General features: G+C 35.5%; 1 protein-coding gene across 6 annotated transcripts in view; it reads right to left on the bottom strand.

Moving 5' to 3' along the window:
• Positions 1–22,279, bottom strand: part of ATP2C1 (ATPase secretory pathway Ca2+ transporting 1) — a 62,698-nt gene that overhangs the window by 9,152 nt on the left and 31,267 nt on the right. For all 6 annotated transcript variants that reach the window (XM_054273318.1, XM_054273321.1, XM_054273319.1 and 3 more), the window contains 18 exons: positions 21,252–21,362; positions 20,226–20,342; positions 18,636–18,725; positions 15,861–15,896; positions 14,915–14,976; positions 14,451–14,559; positions 12,539–12,694; positions 11,911–11,979; positions 11,134–11,209; positions 10,567–10,633; positions 9,389–9,513; positions 8,056–8,153; positions 6,518–6,613; positions 6,318–6,407; positions 5,494–5,598; positions 3,671–3,827; positions 2,212–2,382; positions 1,108–1,205 (listed from right to left, as the gene is read on the bottom strand). In XM_054273318.1, coding sequence (XP_054129293.1) covers positions 1,108–1,205; positions 2,212–2,382; positions 3,671–3,827; positions 5,494–5,598; positions 6,318–6,407; positions 6,518–6,613; positions 8,056–8,153; positions 9,389–9,513; positions 10,567–10,633; positions 11,134–11,209; positions 11,911–11,979; positions 12,539–12,694; positions 14,451–14,559; positions 14,915–14,976; positions 15,861–15,896; positions 18,636–18,725; positions 20,226–20,342; positions 21,252–21,362 — 1,833 coding nt within the window. The remainder of the gene's footprint in view (positions 1–1,107; positions 1,206–2,211; positions 2,383–3,670; positions 3,828–5,493; positions 5,599–6,317; positions 6,408–6,517; positions 6,614–8,055; positions 8,154–9,388; positions 9,514–10,566; positions 10,634–11,133; positions 11,210–11,910; positions 11,980–12,538; positions 12,695–14,450; positions 14,560–14,914; positions 14,977–15,860; positions 15,897–18,635; positions 18,726–20,225; positions 20,343–21,251; positions 21,363–22,279) is intronic.

Here is a 22,279-nt window from a genome sequence, read left to right as displayed (position 1 = left end):
ATAATCAAAAATTCTGACTTGGAAGGACCAATTTTCAGATTTTTCTTGTCTCTGGACTTCTCTGTAAACTGAAATTTGAGCACGTGGAATTTAGTTTTCCATAAACTCCATACAGTTAGCATTTTTCCTCTTCAAGAAGCTTGACAAAAAGCTAGATTTCTCATCAATCAGTTCAGACTGTATACAGCTATCAATCTTATCAATCAATTTTAATTCCTAGTAAGATTTTAAGCAAACACCTAGAAAAGCAATTGGGTCAAAGGTCAAACACGTGTAAGTAAATTTGTATCTATTTCAGTTATTTAATGTGGACAGCCCTTAAGAACATATATTACCACATAAACTAAAAATTACTATTTGCCACATAATTCTTGCTTTTTCCCAGTTTCTGTGAGTCACTAAGAAAAGACAGAAAGCTGACATGCACGTTTCTTGCTTGCAAATATTGGCTTTTGGCTTGCTTACACCAGGCTCAAGCATGCTGCAGTCTAATTTTGCAGTTCTTTGCAAACAGAGCAGCATTTTGCTGCAAGAATTTTGCAACATGGCTAAACTTGAACCTCTATTGCATTTGATTATGTCTTCACATTCATAACCCGGACATTGGTTAATCCATTTAGTTATTTAATAACTAAAAAAGTATTAAGCAGTAACTTATTAAATAGACCCCTTCAAAATTCTCAACTAGTGACCTCTGATGGATCAAAATAATTAGAAACATGGACAAGTCTTACAAATTACAAAAGAATAGACTGTCTGAACATGCAGACTCCAAGATTATATAAATGAACTGAGTTGCTCAGAAATAAAATAGCCTAATAATACAAAAAGTTCAGTAAGAGGTGGCAAAATGAAAGTTAAAGATAAAAAAACCCCTGAATCATTAAAAGAGACAGAAGCAATTTATTTTTTGATATCTAAAAAGATAACTGTGTAAGTTGAACAAAATAGATTTTCATATTGGTCATGTCAGAAAAAAGACACTTATTAGAACAATATTATTTGTCACTCAGAAATTGTATTTTCGCTTGCCACAGAAAAAAAGCATTTCTCAATATGTAAATGTATCCTTTGCCACATTTCAGTAAGTAGTACATCAAAACAAACCTTTGGTGTTATTTGAGAAAGCTGCTGAATATCCAAATCATCTATCTCTTCTCCAGAGATTGCCTGTGAATTTTTGGAATACAATCCTAGTCGACTAGCTGTAAAACAGTTATAAAAAACCTTATTATAATAATTTACCCTTTTAAGACATTAAGACATTAAGTACTCTTTTTTTTTTTTTTTTTTTTTTTTTTTTTAATGCTAATATTTCCTGCAGCATTTCAGATTTGAAATACCTGGAGCAGAACACCTTACTACATTATTGATTCAGCATGTTGGAGTAAATTACATGAACCCTCAACATGCTACAAAGTCTATCCTAAATCAGGTATTTATTTGCTTAGTCTTTTTAGGTCTAAAGGTCTGTAATTGATTCTGTCAGGTGTCATAAACAAATAGAGGAGCTCAGTTATCTCAAAGAATTTACAGTTCAAAAATAACATGACAGAAGATGAAAAATAACATGAGGGAGACAAGGAAAAGAAAAAAAAACTCTGATAAAATACTCTGAGTTTGGGGATATACTCTTCACATGCACATTGAACTGTTCATCATCCTGTTTGTAAAAAATGCTCATTCTGGCTGAAGTGCTTGTTCTTTAATGCACTGTATTGTAAAAAGAAGTTAAGTAGTTTGTTTACATATTTATTAATAATACTTAAGGTTCAAACTTAGTTATATGGACAAAACTACTAGACAGCACAGAAGTGATATCATTATTCCTTGTCACTGGCTCTTTTAGTTCATCCCTCCTGTCAGAGACAGGCACCCAAAGCTGAGGGTAGGCAGGGTGCTGGTGGTAGTGTAACAGTAAGAATCAGAAATCAAGCATATGTATTAAATAAACAACATGAAAAAAATACAGTTTCAAACAGCCAAAGTCATGTTAACTAAACTAGAAAAGCTGCTATTCAAGCTGAAACCAAAGTATCACTTCAGGCTAGGATTGTGGGTTTTTTGGGTCTTTTTCCCTGCTAATTCCACCGTGCCATACATTCACCCAAAATACAGAACTCACAAATGTTAAAGACTTAATACACACACTTCCTAACAATTAGCTAAACAGAAAACAAGAAAATATGAAAGGCAGGGAACTGCTCATACCGATGGCAACTGCAGTTTCCTGTGAATCTCCAGTAACCATTTTTATTGCAACTCCTGAGGTGATGAGTGTAGTAACAGCTTCTTTTACTCCAGTCCGCGGGGGATCGATTATTCCCACAAGCCCCAAAAAAGTCAGCTGTCCTAACTCAGGACCAGAAGCTAAGGCCAGAACTTTAAGAAGAAAAAGAAATTAAAATGTTAAGATTTCAAATTAATGTTGACATCAGCATTTAAAACAACTGTTTCTAACTAACAAGCCAGCATAAAGCAAAGGGCTGGAATGATATTTTCCTTTTTTTCAACCTAGGTAGTAGCAATGCTGAGCAGGCACAATAGCCTACTTATGTACACTCTTTTAAAGAACTCCTTACCAAACAGCCAGGTTTTAAAGATAACTTTCCTATTTATTCTCATCTGAAAGTGTTTATGTTTTGACTGTGTGGAAAGAGAACCACATCTAGCTTTGTGACTTCTCAGTGCATTTCTTTTAAGCATTAGGATGAAAGAGAGGATCATTTAACATATTTATTTTCTGCTTTAGTTTTTTTTTTTTTACCTTTTGAGAGGCAGATTTCATTGAGTACATGCTGAATATTTTCTGAAATGTCTTTTCAAGTAGGATTCTTCATTCAAATATATTTAAATGTCATTAGAGTTGTAAGGAAAAAGCAAGTTTGCTCTTTTCAAAACATTACCCTTGATTTTTTTGACAGACAGAACAAATGACTGTTCAAATAAAACAACAACAAAAAAAATACCACTCCTAGCATATCCTCTCAGCTTCTAATAATTTGTATCTTGAGAATTTCCTGAGCCACAGAGTACAGCAAAGGTACTCTGTGGCTCCCTTTAAAAATAAAATTAAAAAATTAAAGAGCTGTGCACGGACTTAACAGCCTAGAGATCTCTTCACAGAGGCCAAAGAAAGCCAGTCATGTATAATCCTGGTCCATAATCAACTCCTGTCAATCATCATGTGAAAAATATTTTGTTTTATCTAAAATTCTATACAGCTTGTTAACACAGAAGATAATTCTAATGGCATCTCCTGACCTGCAATCAGTTGTGCTAGCCTAACTCATGAAGGTGAGAGAAGCCAAAGTAATGGACAAATAAACACATTCACATTAAAAAAAAAACCCACAGGCATCCATAATAAGGTATGGAAGCCATTAAGTAGCAATGTACTCAGCAATGTACTCAATGTGTTCAGTTATGGTCATAGGCAAGAGATGACAGAAAGCAACAGTGCCATTTCTCACCCTCTGCAGTTTAATCATGGTATTATACAGGCTTAAAAACTAAACACAGTGGCACTTACTGAACAAAAAAACCCCAACCAACTAAACAGAAAAGAAGATCCCAGTGTTTTGGGTTGCTCTTGTTTGTTGTTGTTGGTTTAGGTTTTGTGCTATTTAAATGAAATTGATATTTTGACAGACTTTTGAAACAGCCTTACCTCTAAGCCCTGCAGAACCCATAGACACCTTCTCTTGCTGGTATTGCTCTCTCTGCTGCTGCACCAGGGGTAGGCTCTGTCCCTTACAGTTATAGGATGTGCAGTATCTAATGACTTGTTCATAAGCACCTTTCATAAAGCAAATCTCAGGTTTGTCCTAAAAGAAAAAAAAGCTGCTGTGTGCACATGTGTGCATGCATAACCACACATACACAAGTACATACACATGGACGCATAAGAATGACATGTGTACTTTTGTTAACAACCTTAAGAACAAAATGCAAATCAAACTTACACTTCTAAACATAAAAATCTGTTCTTTTGAGTGTCTCTAGACAGTGTAAATTCAAGAGTGGTAAAGTCAAAAGAGCCAAGCTAATAATCAATATCTCATTTCAGAACACAGGCACTGCAAGTCACAGTTTACAGACTAAGAGGCCATGCAAAGGACAGAAATTCAACCTGCACAGGACATTAGACCTGAAAGTCCTTAAGCTCCTCATCAGACCAGCTGCACAGGTCGTTAAACATCCCCTCTATTCTTGAACACGGCCTAGTAGCTCTAATATTTTCCAGATGTCCATATAGCCTTGATATGATGATATCATGGGACTGAGAGTCCACCAGCTACCTCAAACACTTAACTCCAATGCTAAATTAACTCATTCCTTCTCCTCCCTCCCTTTCCATTAAGAACTGCTGCTTCAGCTGAATTTCCAATCACTGATCACTCATCTTTCTCTCCAGTTGAACTAAAAAGCTCTTTTTTAATATACCTATTTTCTTCCTGTGAAGTTATTCATATGCACAGCAGTCAAGTTACCTCAATCTTTAATGATAGGCTTAAGAGAGTTCCAAGTTTCTAAATCCACTGCATATTCTTAGTCTTCAAATAATTTATGTTCTCTTTCAATCTACTATTAATTTTCCAACATTCTTTTAAAACTGCTGATTCCAAAACACAGACACAGTAAGTCTTTACATAAATTAAAATCTTATAGCAATTTGTGCTCTTTACAAAGACATGGATAATCAACAATATAACCCCTATAGCTAAAAAGAGTCAAGTGCCTTCTTTCCAAAGCAGATTTTACAGTGATATTGGAACACTGTCAGCAAGCCTGATTTTGATCTGAAGTACTGCAAGATTTTTTTCATAAATCTAATATAAGGTCTGTTGTTGCACTTACTGTCTAGAAGTCTCTGGTTATCAGACTGGCAGTGATTATGTCAATACTTGTAACAAAAACATTTATATGGATCTAAATGAAACATGAATGCACATATGTATGTGAAAGCACCAGAAGGCAGAAAAAGAGATTAAAAGAGTGGGTTTTATTGATAATCCATGCCAGTGTTGACATCAATAAAATTTGTCAACGCTGGGGATGTGATGTCTGCATCAAACCAGAAACCCTTTGTTTCAAAACAAATGAAATTTTACTATTGAACATCAATGCATATTCTTGCTCTTAATTCATTATGCAACTATGCAGCACTGGAACAGCAGAAGATTGGCAGAATTGCTTTGGATATTTGAGAAGAAAGAAGAAGGAGGAGAAATAGTTAAGTATACATTCAAGGTCTCAGTTTTCAAAACACTTAATCTTCCAGGATATCTTTTATGGAAATTATTTCTTGTGATTCCTTTTCTCTACTTCAGAGCTTGAAACTAAAGCTGTATCTATTATCAAGCCATATTTCTAGGACTGTGCACTACTGCCAGCCTTCCAAAACTTCTGAAGCGAAAAATGAAGATATTAAACAAGGTAGAGATCCATTCTACAGAGCCAGTGCTCATGGAAACAGTGATTGAAGTTTACCTGCTGTGTTCTGTGAATGCATTTAACAGCCATCCATTTTTGCTCTGAGCTGAAGGGATATTCAGCCTTCCTTATGTAGTCCTCCTGGACTCCATCTAAACCCATCTGTATAAAACAGAAGCACCATCACAATGTCAGGACCTTTTCTTTTCAAACAGGTATGAAATTTGATGACTTGTTAAAACACCTTAGTTAGCAAACATCACTTAATTAAAGAACAATTTCATCTCCAAAGTTGCCTTTTGAGCACACTGTTCCAACTTACATAGACTTCTTGGCAAACAAGTACTGAAAACACTTGGAAACTTCTTTCAGGCTTCAGCATGAGCCTTGCTACATTTCTCAGTAGCTGTAATGGGTGTGTCACAGCATTACACAAAAAACCAACAATAACCCCGCTCCCTTCCCAACAGAAAAGAACCCAAACACTTCAGGACAGTGTCTACAATTCAAAAGCCCTGCACTTGAGAGGTATTATGAATTCTGCAGTCACCAATACATCAGTTACCAACTTCCCTCTACTACTGATGTGAAACTGGGAAAGAGACAGTACAATCAATATTCAACAGGTAAATCAGTTTGTGGCAGGTGAAAAGACAGTACTAAGTGCAAAAAGATGAAAATAGAGATTTTACTTCACTTGTAAATTTTTTTTTCTGATCCTTCAGAATGCCCAAGATTTACAAGAAAGAAACATAGGAGATGAGCAGTTGCAATACAAATCTAGGAGATCCAAAAGAGAAGAAAATGAGAAAAACAAAGCCACAAATTATTTCTACACATTTCCCACCTGCCATGAATCAAAAAGCACCATCAATACACACCTTCATAGCCAGTGCAATTAAAGCCCCCTCTGTTGGCTTCCCCATCAGTGTGTTGTTTCTAATCAAGGCATCATTGCACACACAACCAGCCTAAATGATGAGGAAGGAAAGGGGAGAAAACAGAACACAAAGTAAATGCTGTGCAAAGCTCTCGTGCTACATCATCAGTTAAAACTCACCTTTCTTTGCCAAGACCTTACCTCCACAATTTTGCTAATGGATGGGTTGTTATAACCATGAATAACTTCACCATCGAGCATCACTTCTCCAAACCTGTTATAACCTACTCCAGTAACCTGCAAGACAAGCAGCCAGAGGCAGCATGCAATGTAGTGTTCACCAGGTTAACTGCTCTCAGCTTTTATTATAATCTACAGAAGAATTTCAAAAGGCCATTCATAATGCTGCTTTTACTCAGTGTGCATGAATTCTTCTTACTCAGCTTCTAATGCAGCAGCAGTCTGAATTCAATAAAATATATTAGAGACTAATTTCTTTTTAACAGTATCAATTTTATTCCTCAGCATAAATAAATGTAGTGTATGTTGTTTCCTTACAGTATTAGGCCTGCTTTCTTTTTTCTTCTTTCTTCTGCTTTCTAACTTTTTCTCCTTTTTTTCTCTACCCTGATTAATAATGCATACCCCCTGCAGGGGAATGGAATTACAGAGCAGAGTCCTACTTCCGTAGAGTTATTAAAAAAAAAAAAAAAAAAAAAGAAACAGTTGAACAGCCTCTCAGTTATACTTCAGAAGGTGTTAAACCCAGTAAAATTGTATTTTTAGTGCATAAAAACCAGGCATCCTACTAGGATCCTAAAAAAACCCTCATATCTACAGCATTAACAGCTAATATATTTCACAGCCATTTTAAGTTCTCTTTCCATTAGGAAAAAAGAGCTGATTTGACCCAGATCCCAGATGCAGCTGTGCTAGTAGCAGTATTCATAAAGACTTCTAGCAACAAAAATACAAGTATCAGGATATATAAGAAAGTACAGGCAAATAATAGGAAACTGTGTAAAAAAAATGCCAGAATTTTTGCTTGCAGAATAAAATTACAAGATCGTCTATTAACTCTATTGTGGAAACAAAACCCAGGTCAAGGAGTTTGAGAATTAAAGAACTTGATTAAAACATTCCTATGAACCCACATTCAGTTCCAAACCTCGCTGCTTTTGCTTCTCTTTTGTGGATTTACATCATTGGTCTTTCCAGCAACTCCCTAATCTCAACAATCACTGTTTCACGTCCATCCTGCAAGTCCATCCATTATAAAAAAGCAAGAGTGAAAATGCATATTCAGTATGAATAGTTCACACAATAAACTGTCTTTTAGGCAAAAAGTTGGATATCTCCACTTTAAATGTGTGGAACACGTAAATTTTAGGGGGTTTTCTTCATACCTGAAACAGCAAAATAGCCTCAACTTTCTATACTGAAGAAAAACACAATCTCTCAGCTTGTCTGTGTATCTTAGCATCTGTCTCTTATTCTGTGTAGTCACCAAAAGTTGTAAGAACTTAACATATATAAAAAAAATGCTTCTGTAACCAGAGAAGGCTTGGATAGCACAGCTCAAAGACTGCATACTAAATGAACCGAGGGAGAGGAGTTTAGTGCAATAAATTTATGCTTTCTTAACTGATGCTTTACCTGTAGTATAGTCCAGCATGTTTCAGCTGATACACACAACAAAATAAAAAGGCAAATTCAAGTCTAGGTGTCACACCACATACCTCAGCATGCTGCCCATCAGAAGTAAAAATATGGGTAACAGTCATTTCATTCTTTGTCAGAGTTCCAGTTTTATCTGAACAAATGACATTACAACAACCTGAAATAACAAATTAACATTTATAAGACAATTCTTGCTTAGAACAATCAGAGTAACTGACAAAGAGAAAAGTATGCAAGCTGAGCAAATTTCTAGAAATATTGCAGCTGCCTGTGAATAAAAACAAGTGAGACACAGCAAATTTTCAACTTCTAATGAATAATTGTACAAGGCTCTTTGGGAGTTTGTCCAATAAATAAAAAAAAACCTCCAAACTAATTTAAATCCCAAATTCACAATTTATACAAAATGTGTCCACTCACTACCTCTCCTTTATTTTATTCTGCTGTAACTCAAGCTACATTACCGAAATCTCAATTGTGATTCCTGGTGAGGAGAAATACTAGGAGCCTGCTTTACAGAAGTCATTCTTCTTTACTAAAAAGTACAACACATACTTAACACCAGCCATTATATTTGTGTCACACTAGTCAGTCACAAGTGACTTTCTAATAAACCTTCAAATTTTAATAAGCTTGAAGAGATTACAAAAATGTGAGATTTGCATATGCCTTTTTAACTCTGGAATGGAGATTCTGAGAGACTGTTGCAGTATCTTGACATTTCTAGACATGACAGCAGGAGCTGTACAAGCATCAAAAAACCTTGCAACACTAATGAAACTGCTAGAGGCATTGGGAAAAAAATTTCCCAATCTTCAAATTGCAAAAAGGAATTCAATAGCAGCAGATTTATTTAACTTAGTATTTCTATTTCTTTTCCATATTCTGCACTTTACATGTTTTGACTCAACATGTACACAGAACTTCTTTGAGCTTTAAAGTTTTTAAATGATTTTACATTCTAATATTAGCAGCATAACATCCTGAAGGTGCATTACGATTACAAAGCTTTTTCTAATATTCAAATATGGATTTGTTTTCAACTGTCAATATAATTTCTAAATTTACACCAAGAAAGTTTTAATTAAAAAAAAAAATTACAAGTCTTACTTAACAAGAACATCTTATAGCAAACAATCAGTTTAGTGTATTGCTAGCATGACATGCTATTAACTGGCAGATTTTTTATTTATTCCAAAGGAGTAGCGAGAAGGCCTACAGAGACATCTCCCTGCATTGCTCCAGGGTAACACACATTCAATTCAGGAATATTTTAAAGATGCCAGCATGCTGCTAGCAAAATAAGAATACCTGCTTTGTTTTCCTCATTAGTCATCAGTATTTCCTAACATTTACACCAAAAACACTCTCTCTAAGTCAGTCTAGTCATACCTAAAGTTTCAACAATAGGCAGCTTTTTTACAATAGCCCGTTTCTTCACCATTCTCATCACACCGAGGGCCAGTGTCACCGTTACCACAATTGGGAGTCCTTCCGGGATTGCAGCTACAGCCAAACTGTAATGAAAGTAAATACACAGATCTGTTTTCAAATGTCACACAGGAATACACAGTAGTGATGAATTTACAATTCAGACCATTGTTTCTGTAGCTGACTGGTCACTGAGATTAAAACAGAAAAGGAGTCACCATGGGATGCCAGTTGTATAGCATTCATTATAAGAAACCCGCTGAAGACAGCAACAAATGAAATAAATTAGATCATTTCTGCTCATTATTTATGCAAAAGTATGAAGAAATGTAGGGGAGAGGGAGAAATCAATTGTACATCTGTTTTGCCTACACAAAACACTAATTAGGGCTGCGCAAAGCAGCCCAGATTGTGAAGAATAAGTGTAGTCAGCACTAAACAGAACTGGGAAATGCCACCACTGATCCACAATTGATACTGCCAGATCATGATGTGGCAGCAAATTAAGTGAGGGAATGGCCTTGAAGGTCATTTAAAAAACAAACAAACAAAAAACTTGATGACAGTGTAAATGCTCAAAGATGCAATTTCCTGAGTTTCTTTTCTCCCCTCCACAAATGCATAATTCTTCAAAATCTGATCCTGTCACTTAAAGAAACCCTACAGCACAGCACTTATGCCCATGTAATCAGCAACCCAACAACTTTTCTAGGAGTATGGAGTTAGACCATCTAAATTCAGTGCTGTTCTCAGCAAACACACTGGGATTAAGTTTGCATAATATAGCAGAGGTTGAGTTATTGAACTACATGACAAAGCTTGCAATAACTTTGTCATGTGCCTTGTAAAATTACAGCTACTTTATTTACTCAGCAACAAAAACTCAAATTGTAGAACTCTATTGCCTGTTTGCAGATGTTCCACAAGACAGTCAGAAATCACCATATGAATGTAAAGTTTAAGAGACTAACAGGAACACACTGCATTATTAAAAATATGTAAGAACTTGCTTTTCTATTTTCATTTTGAATTACATGAAGTTAAGAGCAGTGTATGCAAGCATTTTATGAAATAGATCACTAGCTTTCAAACACTTGCTGTAACGAATTATGTGCATTATTTCACAATATAAATCTTACCTCACACCAATTGTGAACATATCAAGGATATGCTTTCCTTGCAACCAGCCAACTAGCATAATAACTCCTATAAAGAAAACAGTCAAGGGGATTAATGTAAAACCAGCAAGTACTGTAGCCTCACGGGGACAAGAAAAAATTCAAATAGCCAGAACAAAGCTTACTACTGCACTACCTACAAAACATTATTTATTTCATTGTCATGATTCCATTAGTATAGCAAAGATGAAGAGAACTTTAGCCAGTCAAGTTGCCCAATCATATCTTTAAGTGAGGCACTCACTTATGCACACCTTGAATCAGAATCCAAGACACATTGCAATTTAAAAGGAAGCATTTGGAGGACAAAAAGTCAGTAAAGTACATTTGCAGGAAGAAGCAAGTGAACACCCTTATGATTAGAGTTATGTCACATTATGCAATTTGCAGATGACTAGTGACATGAACTCAAAGTGACCAATGAAATCAGGAGCCAAAAGATTTAGAGATAATTCTTCCATTTCCCAGGCCTCCACACTAGTTTCCTTTAGATAATATTTTGCAATTATTCTACATAAATTATCTTACCTATTATACCAAAGGAATACAAGGAAAGCTGTTTTCCCAAGAGATCCATACTCTTCTGCAGAGGTGTCTTTGGAGCCTTGATGAATGGCAAACAAGCAGCAGTTAACAAATGAACCAAATTTTCTTCACAGATGCAAAATTCAAGTCAGTCAGTGGATAAGATGCAGTTATACCCTATGTTTCCATACATTTATTTTAGGAAAACAGACTGTTCTTTCACAGAATTCAATGAGATTCAAAAATACTTCAATGAAATCAAATATTTATTAGAAAATATTCTTCTAGGGCTTTGTGATATCTCCAAAAAACCTAATATAAAAGGTCTTATAAAAAATTTCATTAAAAAAACAACACATCATGCCAACTACAAGCTACTGCACTTCCTCCAAGACCAAAAAAGCTCATGGTAGCAGGAATAAAACTGATTTTCAAAATACAGGCATTAGAGCCCTGGAAAGCCAGTTATATTTCAGAAGGAATGTTTTTAATCATCTACACAAAATTCAATGCAGCAAAACAGAAAGCTATGTAAATATTTAGACAGGTGCAGAGTATTATATTCACAGTTAGTATCTTCAGGTCAGCAATGGAAATTATGTTGCACCACATTCAATTACTATTTTCATGTCCAAGAGCTAAAAGATTTGCCTCACGAGAGGAAAGGGAAATGCTGAAAGCAGTGTATGTTTAACTAAGTTCCTGCAGAATAAATTCAAAGTTTTAATCAATGAAATACACATTTTCAAACTGTCTTTGCTTCTAAATATCTTCTCTTACCTCTTCTGCTTGCATCATCTTGAAAACCTCCCCAAATTCAGAGTTTTCTCCTGTTCCAATAACTATCCCCTAAAAAAAACCAAAAAACAACATAAAGATAAAACCAAATCAAATCTGAAGTTTTAATGTTAGTTGTTGTTATTGACAGATTTGACTCCAATCATGGGCAAATGCCATTTAGCCCAATAAAAATTTTAACTTGGTTTATAAAATTAGTTCTTGCCACAAGCAGGGATTTTTTTCCTAAAAAACCTTTTGCCTCAGTGAAACAAATTGCTTTTCTGTGCATTGCTGAAGTACTTATTAATTACCAGTAGCAAACCTCAAACTGGTAACACCTAACACTAGCCAGCACCGTATTTTCTGTTACACATTTTCAAACACGTGAGTCTAGCTCTAGAAGTAAAACACCACAACCTAGACAGAGGAGTTTCACATCATCTGCTCCCTATGAATTTGAGCTCTTATGGCCATAGTTTTCTTATTAAACTAGTGTATCAAAAAGCAGCAGTGAGAAAAACTGTGCAAAATATCACACAAATCACCAGGAGGTAAACTTAAAAATTAAGAACTGCCTTCAAATAGTTAAAACATGGAACATATTCTTCTCTCTCAATAATGATTTTACCTTTGCTTTTCCACATCTGACCAATGTCCCCATGAAAGCAATATTGCTCCTAGAAGTAAGGTCTCCATTGGTTGCTGCTGGCTGAGGAGCTGTAGATTTAGAGCAAGGAGCTGTCTCACCTGTGAGACTGGATTCATCAATAGAAAGGTCCACAGCCTTTGAAAACAAAACAGGTTAAAAAAAATGACAATATTTTGTAAGTATTTGGAAGTGAAATGGTAAGTTTCACAATTTTGACCATTAAAATATAACCAATTTATTAATATGATAAGGACACATGTCAATATTTTAAGGATCAACAGAGCAACACGCACTCCTACAAAGTTGTCACTAGAGTCAAAGATGGAAGATGAAGATGCCAGTTTGCTACAGTTCAAGCTTAGCCACAAGCTCTGAAATATTTATCACCACTACCAAAAGGAATTGTGTTTCAAGCCTTCACTGTTATAGGTACGTTAGTTTTTGATTCAATATGCTGGCTTAAAAGAGGATGATCTGGAAACTTAATGGACCATTCATTAACATACAGAAAACCTAGGCCAGAAAAGATCTGCAAATTCACTTTAAAAATCAAGATTGTCCCCAAAAAATCAGACCAGTGAAGAAAAGGTTTCATTTGTACAAATGCCATCCCAAAGCAAATAGTGCCTAGTTATCATTTCTACAGATTTCTAGGACAGCATCAATGAGAACATGCAGAACAAATCTAGCTCTTTCTCTTAAAATGTTGTCTCCATAGAATTTCTTTTTAAAACCCACCATCCTGTAGCAATGCCCAGTAGACACCAGAAGAAAATAAGATGACATGCTCTTATTTTCCAATGATCGGCAAGAATAGTTTACAATAAAAATTCTCCTGTAGTGAAGGGCTGCAGACAGCTGAGAAACTTCTAATTCCATTTCTGCTTTGCTTTGCAAGAGGCCTGAGCATGCTGCTATGATAGCATGGTATCAGATATGAACAGGAAAGTAGGTGCTGCTGCAACAGCAGTTTCATAACAATGCAGGGACTGCACAATTGCCAAGGGAAGCAGAGTGTTTGCAGTCATAAAAAATAAACCCACTCAAGTACCAACTACACCACAGAGGCAAACAACACAATCCAAACAAATTTGTCAACTAGTTAATTTAGAATTTGTCATGAAATGAACACTGATTAATTAACTATCAGCTGTGGATAGCCTGGACATACAGATTTTTATATCCAGACACTATTTAACAGGATAGATGGCCCAGATATTGAGCAAACTGAGGATGCCCCATCTGACAGAAAAACAACATTACTCAACTAAGACTACCAAAATATGACAGATGAATATATATATATATATATTCCTCTTCATTTTTAGAGAACATTCAAGTACTGCTATAGTGCAATTGCTTCAAGTCAAGCACTTCCAGCAGTGCTAATACCACAAATTAAGTATTCAGTAAACTAGAAGATGCAACACACAGATGAAAAAGTGTCAGAGCGAAAAGATTTCACCAGCACAATTTCACAAGTTTTTCTGATATTCCACGATTGGAGAACAGTGGAACTATACCGCAAAATGTAATGCAAATAAGGAGTGAAAACCACCTTCAACCAGATGAAAAATATCTTAGCATTCAGACAGAAAACAATGTTTTTACTACATATTTAACATTGACAGGGAAAAGACAGCATTTTCAAGAATACATCATATATAAAATTTTAAAATGCTTTCTCCTGTCCTACAGTAAGAAACAACATACATTGGTTAAGGATGTATGTGACATTTGGAAAATAATTGGATCAAATTTTCTATCAAGATAGTTGTGAACTCCAAACAAGAACACTTACTGCACTTCACTACTCAGTGGCTATCTTCCCTTCCCATGTGTCCCACAGAAAGTAAAGTTACTAAACATTAAATCCAAGTTAGGAATATACCTCAAATAACCGTAGATCAGCTGGGACTCTGTCTCCCACTGACAGGCAGACTGTATCCCCTGGCACTAAATCTCTTGCAAGTGTGTGTTCCACCCGACCTTCTCGCACACTGTGGGCACAAAGAGCAGGGAGAGTGACTTCTCTGGCATCCTGGCTGAGAAAAGTATTCACACCATTGCACCTTGCAATGCTACACATTTCAGCACAATATTTCTAACTTGCTGCTTATTTCTGACAACTTACACAGCAGTAACACCACTGGAAGGGTTCAAAGACACAACCACACAGTGTAGTTTTTTAGGTTCATTAAACAATCTTTAAAATAAACAAAAGCAAAGTGTGTTCTATGTCACCATAAAAACTTGACACAAAGGAACTAAGTTAAGCAAAGTCTTTCCCATTTACTCATTTCAGATTAAACTTCCCATGATTTACTTTAGGACTTAAAGGACCAAAGTACGTACCAATGGCATTCTGGAGGCACTAGTTTACTAAGCTCTTCAAGAGATTTTTCTGATCTGTACTCCTGCAGAGACATTTTTTTAAAAATAAATAAGATCGTAGTTTTAAACAGGGAAAACTTGCACAACACAAAATACAGCTACTGAAATTTATTTCATTAATAAAGTTGTATTAAGTAATATGCCAAACAGATAAGAGATTACTTTCAACAATTCTATATCAGATAGGTTAAAAAGCAAATATGGTCCAAACACTGAAAAATTTTACAGATTTGCCTACATGCATTTCTTCTGAAAAAACAGCAGAGGTCCTTTACATTTTCTTTCAACATCTTCAGGTCTTTGTAATACTTATTGGAATGCTTCTAAACTCAGGGATCAGACACATTATTGAATGCTACAGTTTAACAAATGAGTACCAAAAATACTGTGTTCATGTTCTTAGCCCCCCTGATAGCCAAGGTAACACAGCTCATCTTTAACTGGACAAACAGGTTACAAAATTAAGATAATTAAAGATATAAAGTACAAACAGACAAAGCAATTCTGGTTTGGGCACACCCTGACTAAAGCTGTGCATTTACAAAAAGAAAACTTTTTTATGACTTGGGAAACAAAGACAATCTTTGTTTCCATTTCTGCATAAAATTCAAGCAAGAGCTACATTTTCAAAATCTTTTCTATGAAGTTAGATGTTTATGTACTTCTACACTGTTTATCACAAGGACTTACAAGTACTCTTATTGCTGAGTATAATACTGATACAGGTGCATAAATGTCAACATGGTTAAAGCAGGAAAAATCATGCACTTTAGGAAAGGCAAAGACTTGGATGAAAGCACATTACTCAGCCATTCACAGCACAATGCACCAAGACAACTGCTTCAGTCTTTTTAATAAAGGAATTCACAAAAAAGCAATGATCTTATTTGGACAACAGCTGTCTCACCTGAACGAAGGCAACTGTAACAACAATGACTATTGCCTGCAAGAGAACAGAAGTGGGTGAGATAAAAGCATTCCAAATGACCATGAAAGTAAGCAATCATATTTGATTTTGCTCAGTCATAGTTGTTACTACATATTAACAAGATGATTTGGAAACAAACTAATTTTCTCATGCTCAAAATCACTCTCTATCTCTCAGGTCTGTCATAAAAGCAAAGCCATTATCTATTTGCACCTGCTTCAGTGATGTCCAAGAATGCAATAACCTGAGTTTACTAAAAATAAGATTAATATCTAGATAGCAAACTTGAAAAACTGCCTCTGCTTCCTGTTTCTAAGGAGCGAGTAAGAGACAGCAACAGAAAGAGACCCATGACACAAACAGAAAAACTGACTGGTGTTTTCTATGACCAGAACAAAGGTGTGTTAACTACTATAGGGCATCACAGATGTGGTTTCACTCAAACACCAAGATAACACAAAGACTAGATAAAAGGCAGCAAGCTGAAGAACCAGTCTGGAGCCATAAAACATCCTAGCAAGAACAAGAGGAGGATGAGCCTCAGAAACTGCCCAAGGCACCCACAGAGTGAAACAGGACACAACCCAAACAGACAGGATGTCAGAGATCCCAAACAAAAAAGCTAAAAAATGTTGCTCATAAGGAAGAATCCAAGATAAGTACTAAGGCCTCAAGAGCAGCCTTCATAGTCCCCTCTATCACACACAATTCTGGTTGCAACACTTCAACATAAACATTACATTACAAGCATGCGATGTGAAAGTGAGCAAATGAAATAAATCTATTTCAGGAAACAACAAAGATCAGAGTTCACTGTAGAGCAAGTCCCATCTTCTCCTTCAATACACTCTCATATTTAGTTTTGCTTCATTAACTGAATTTGTTACTCAAGCTGAGTTGTTACACTGATTTCTTCCAGAACTGTAACACAACAACCATTAATTAAGCCTTCCAAGTACACACAGCAACTACTAAAAATAACCAAGATATTACCATTTTGCAAGTGAAAAACTCTCTTGAACTCTTAAATAAATCCACATAAAACCACCTTACTTGTGATAGTAACATTAGCCTCACCAACTGAATATGAGGAAATAACTATATATATTTCATCTTTCCATGGAATATTTCCACCACAGCTGCATGGTTTTTGGAGGCTATATTATACTCCACAGAGCACACTACCTGAAAAAGCTTTGCATTCCTAGCCTCACATCAGTCTCTCAGCTTGTGTCTGTGTGTAATGGCCTGCATTAAGAAGCCAAATGGAAAGTATTTAATGAATTTATTTTTCTTTTAATCTTCATCATTTCCCAGTCCAGATCAAGAGGTTTTACATTTATACTAGCAGAGCTAAAAGGATGGCAGAAGCAGCTCAAGACAGCAATGCCACCAAAAGTAATATATGTCATTGATCTTTAGCAGCAAATGAGTTTTGTTGCCAAGGCTCTGAACACAATGCATAATCATAGAAAAAGTGCACTATCATCTGAAAATGAAATAAAAGAAATGCACACTTGGTGATAAAGTGGGCATTATTGATAATAACAAGACTAAATGGTACATGTTAGTCAGATGTTAAGACAAAACCCACAGCTATACCTTTAACTCAATCACACTTTTTCTCTGTATTTTAAGATATTACTAACAATGTTCACAAGGCTATTAAAAGATTTCTTCCAGGCTGTACCAAAGAATGCAGAAATTACTGCTCTCTTACACTCACTGCCTTGGTTTTTTCTCATTGCCTTGCTCAGGAGGGTTAAGAAATAGAATTAAAGGCACTAAGCAAGGGGAAAAAACATTAAATAAGTCAACTTTCAGCCACAATAATTAAATATATTTCATAATACAACAATTTACCTACATCCAATTTAGGAACAAAACAAACTACTCCAAACTAACGCTACACTCAAATTCAAAATTGCAAGTTTCATCTTTAAGAGGTCACACAGGTTGTCTTTCAAAGGCAATTATTCTTTATAAAAAATTAGAGGGGTTAGGGGCAAACCTCCAGTTACCCTGAGTTATGTACAAAAGTAAAGTCAACACAGAAAGTACAGAGGTAAGAGAAAACAGAAAAAAAACCCAGCCAGGACGTGCCTCTAGTCATACAGAAATCATGATTTTCAGTCACCACCTATGGCCCCTAAAAGGTCAAAGGGATTACAGTTTCTTCTCTGTGCCAACTGCAGCGACAAACAGTTATGAGTACTATATTTGGCTCACGAGTTCAGCACCCTATTTAACTGCAACCTTCTACAAAAATTTATTATTTCAGCTTCTATCTTTCTTCTGTGATTTCTAGACAGTTCAGGTTTTACTTCATGCTTTAAAAGATTACATCTTTCAAGTAAATTCACAGAAGGTTTTTGTTGGCTTCAGTTTGAAATTAAAGCATAATTTTAGATTAAAATTACACAGAACACACCAAAAATTGCTTCTCTGAACAAATGCCTAAAGACAGGCATTTTACCAATAGAAAAGATGCAAGAAGCAGCCAAAAATTATTCATGGATGTATTTTGATATGTATTGCTGCTCTCAAAGAAAAGGAAAAAACCAAACTGCAGTCACGAACCAAATGGATTTAACGATAACACACAAATCCAACTCAGTAACTGCAATCAAGTGATCCCACCCCACACTGGCACTCTCATGATGCTGAACACACACGTGTGTTCAGCATCATGACACATTCCCAAGTCACACATTCCCAAGTACTCCCAACCAAGACAGAATTTTAATTGCTTACCACAGTAATACTGACAGCATCATCAAACTGATGCATTACAACACTGATGACTGCAGATGCCAGGAGAAGCATAATAAGGGGATTTTTAAACTGAAACGAAACAGAATAGTAATTCAGCCACACTCTTGACAGAAAGGCCATTTTACCTACCCCTCAGAGCACACCAGATCTATTTTTAAAACATATTATTCCATTATTAAAATATTTATAACCTAGCAGTGCAAAGAAAAGCTAACTCTACAGTTCAGATGCTTACTTGGGGCATTTTCTTTTAAATATCAAAGACCTTGAATAGACTGTATGCAATATGTAACAGGAAGAAAATGTTTCTTACATTTCTTGATCCACATTTTAAATGCAAAAAGAATTATCTCCTATAACTGTTTATACTGTATTTAAACATACAAAAAGAAGCCTGAAATACATTCAAAATGTCTTTGGGGTAAAAGACTGATACTGCTCCAGCATCTGATCACTGTTAAGGTAGCAATATATTTCTTAACTTTCAATTCATGATTCTTCTTTTACAAGATAGAAGTTTTCCTTTTAGAACATTTGATTTCCACAGTTTTTTAAGGCTAAAACAATAAAGGATCTTTCTTTTATGACGTGCTCATTTTTTTGAGAAACAGTATAAAAAAGAACATTCCAAAAGCAGATCTGATAAGCACATTCAAAGCAAGTATGAATCTTAATAAATCCCATCTAAAATAGTCCTGGGCAATATGCCTTGGAAGTGTTCTGTTGTATCTGAGTAATTGACCCTACACACTTGAAAATAAACTATTAGTGCCAGAGCACAGCCAGGATGGGATGTGTTCCCATCATTACCATCATCAGAGCACTGAATGTCTTTTTAATCTCTCCCAAGGAGCACAGAGTGCAACTTCAGGGTTGCACTGCTGCACAGCCAAGGTGCAGCAAACACAGATCAAAATATTTAATATTTAAAATTCATGAGAAGAATCCTCTGTGTAAATATCTTGGGAGGTGGGACGGGGAGGCAGGAGAAAGTAGTGACACCTTCACATCAGATATGTATATATGTATTTGAGATATATCACACTGCTAAGAAACAAATTCACACTTGACTCTTGCCAGCTCTGCTCAACACCAGAATCAAGGCTGGTCCCACCTCCACCCTCAGATCAAAGGCAGCGGTTTTGCTTTTTGAAATTTCCTATCAGGTTCTTCATATTTCACATTCCATTTAAATATTTACCAACGGTCATATGCATTGTTCTCTGATCTTAGTACAACTCAGGACCAAGTTTGACTACAGGGAAGTTTATTCTGCTTTTCTAGCCCTCTGGCTAGTTATGAATGGCACCCTTTGGATAGCTATGAACATACATTTAAGAACAAATCACAATCAAAACACTATGATGCTTATAGATTAACACCTAAGTAAAAGCTTTTTCAATAGGTAAATTAGATATAAATTTTACAAGCTGTAGTTATGCCTCAACTAGATTTTTCCCACTTTTATCACAGTATGTTCATGTATACAAAAGCTAAGCAAAACAAAATGAACAGCAAAACTACTGAAAAGTATGCAAACCGAAAAGCAAAAAGGACAAAAATCTTCACCTGGGATATATATTTTTTCCATAGTGGTTCATCTTCACTAATATCAAATTCATTCCATCCATGGAATGCCCGTCTATGACAAACTTCACAGTTTTTTAAGCCATTCTGAAGATTAGCCTATTAAAATATGCAAAGATTGAAACAGCAGTTACACTGAGAAGCTGGGGTAAATTCTCACACCCAAATACACAGCCTTTGATTATATGAATTTGGGCAACATCAAAAAGACAAGCTTGGTACTACTGTTTGTGTGATAATAAAAGCTAACTACTACTTTAAAACTCTGTCAGTATTTAAAGAATTCAATCAAAAATTCACAAAGAATATGGAAGCAGATGTTGCTTCACATCTATAAATGACTGCTGACCTTTCCTGCAAAAAACTCTACAACAAATCAAACTGTGGGCATCCTTCAGACTCTTGAGGGTTATGGCAGGAGTTCAGTGACTCAGCCAAATGACTGCAATAGCTTCAAAATCTTGAGTTGTCAGTGACCAACATTCATCATGGTGTACTCCTCAAGCAGTCAAGCATACAGAAAATGAAAAAAGACCATCTATCACAAAAATTAACCCAGATTGAATGGTTCATAAATCTGTCAATGGGTAGCTTTCTCAGTCCTGTTTCTCCACTTAAGATGGAGGCTACCAAAATAAATTAAGAACATTAAAGATTCCTTAGGGAAATTGAAGCAATACAAAAAGAAAAACTCAGGACCAAATTTTATAGCAAGATTGACTCTAGGATTTTTATTAACAAATTGCAATGTTCAAAGCAGACAAATCCAAACATTTTCAAATTCAATCTCACTGCCCCTGCAAATGTCCGAATTTTTTTTAATATTCAGAGATTAAAGCCTTTCTAGTAACAATTTAAAAATCAACTTGCTTTTAGAAGCAGGTAATAGCTAACATGAAACTGCATGATAATGCATCAACATTCAATTGCAAGATCTGTCCTTAAGAAATATCAAAATTATTGCTTGCTACCATCAGTACATTCTTTTGATACAAAAAATTTACTTACTTGCAGAATACTTGCTACTTCATCAACTGGCAATTCACTTGCTTTTTTTGAAGACAGTACAGGAATCATTGTCTCATTGTCACCATCAGGGATTTTTTGAAGACGTGCAACCTAGAAACAAAACCAAAGTCTGAAGGGAAGGAGAGTGCTAATGTTTTATTTTAAACAACACATGCCTGAGCAATTAAGTATTTATACCATTCACAGGCAGTTTTTTATAAACATTGCACTTAAAAAAAATCTACAATTCATCTTATTTTCATGCAGTTACCACCTGCAATAATAAAACACAGGACATGCAAGTGAGAGCCATAATTTCTGTCATATGTTCACTGATGGCAAAGATCCTAACAGCAAAATAACTTAATAATCCTTTAGCTCATTATCATTGATATCTAGTCAGAAAGTCAGCCCAGATAAATTTCACTTCCTGCTCCTACTTTCTAGCCATTAATGAAGGTGCTCTAAGCAGGTCTATTTACATTTTCTTGTACATAAAGAAAGGAGAAACACCAGTAAGAAAACGTCAAACAAGAGTACAGATGTAAGTGAAGCCATAAAACTTGACTACAGTACAAAAGTTTCAAATCAATGCTATAAAAAGTAATGTTTTCTGTAATTTTAGGCAGCTAAAATTTTGTGAACTGCAGAAAAACACAATAGCAACATTGATTGCATAGCTCAGCACTGCTTTGATATTTAATGAAACTTCAGAGTTTCTGATTTTTGTTTACATGAGAAGCTGGATTAATACTCTTCTTTTCCTGCTGACTATCTCACTGCGCCCACAATTAACACTTCATGCTGCACGCACATCCCCCCACCATTAACTGGAAGAGACCTAACATGCAAACATGCAGACCACAGAAATGCCTTTCACATTGTACTTGCACAGAATTTCAACTGGCAGGTTTATACTTTAGGAAATAATTACTGCATTGTATATAACTCCTCCATGGGTGCTGAGACTTAACACACAAGTACCTAAAGATGACAACACATTAAGAGATTCCAGCACTTTATGTCCC

This window comes from Melozone crissalis, unplaced genomic scaffold, assembly GCF_028551555.1.
Source record: "Melozone crissalis strain CALT ecotype California unplaced genomic scaffold, PUWL_Pcris_2 ptg000016l_1, whole genome shotgun sequence".
Lineage (NCBI taxonomy): Eukaryota > Metazoa > Chordata > Aves > Passeriformes > Passerellidae > Melozone > Melozone crissalis.
The sequence above is the reverse complement of the archived record's forward strand: the minus strand, read 5'-3'. Positions and strand labels throughout refer to the sequence as shown.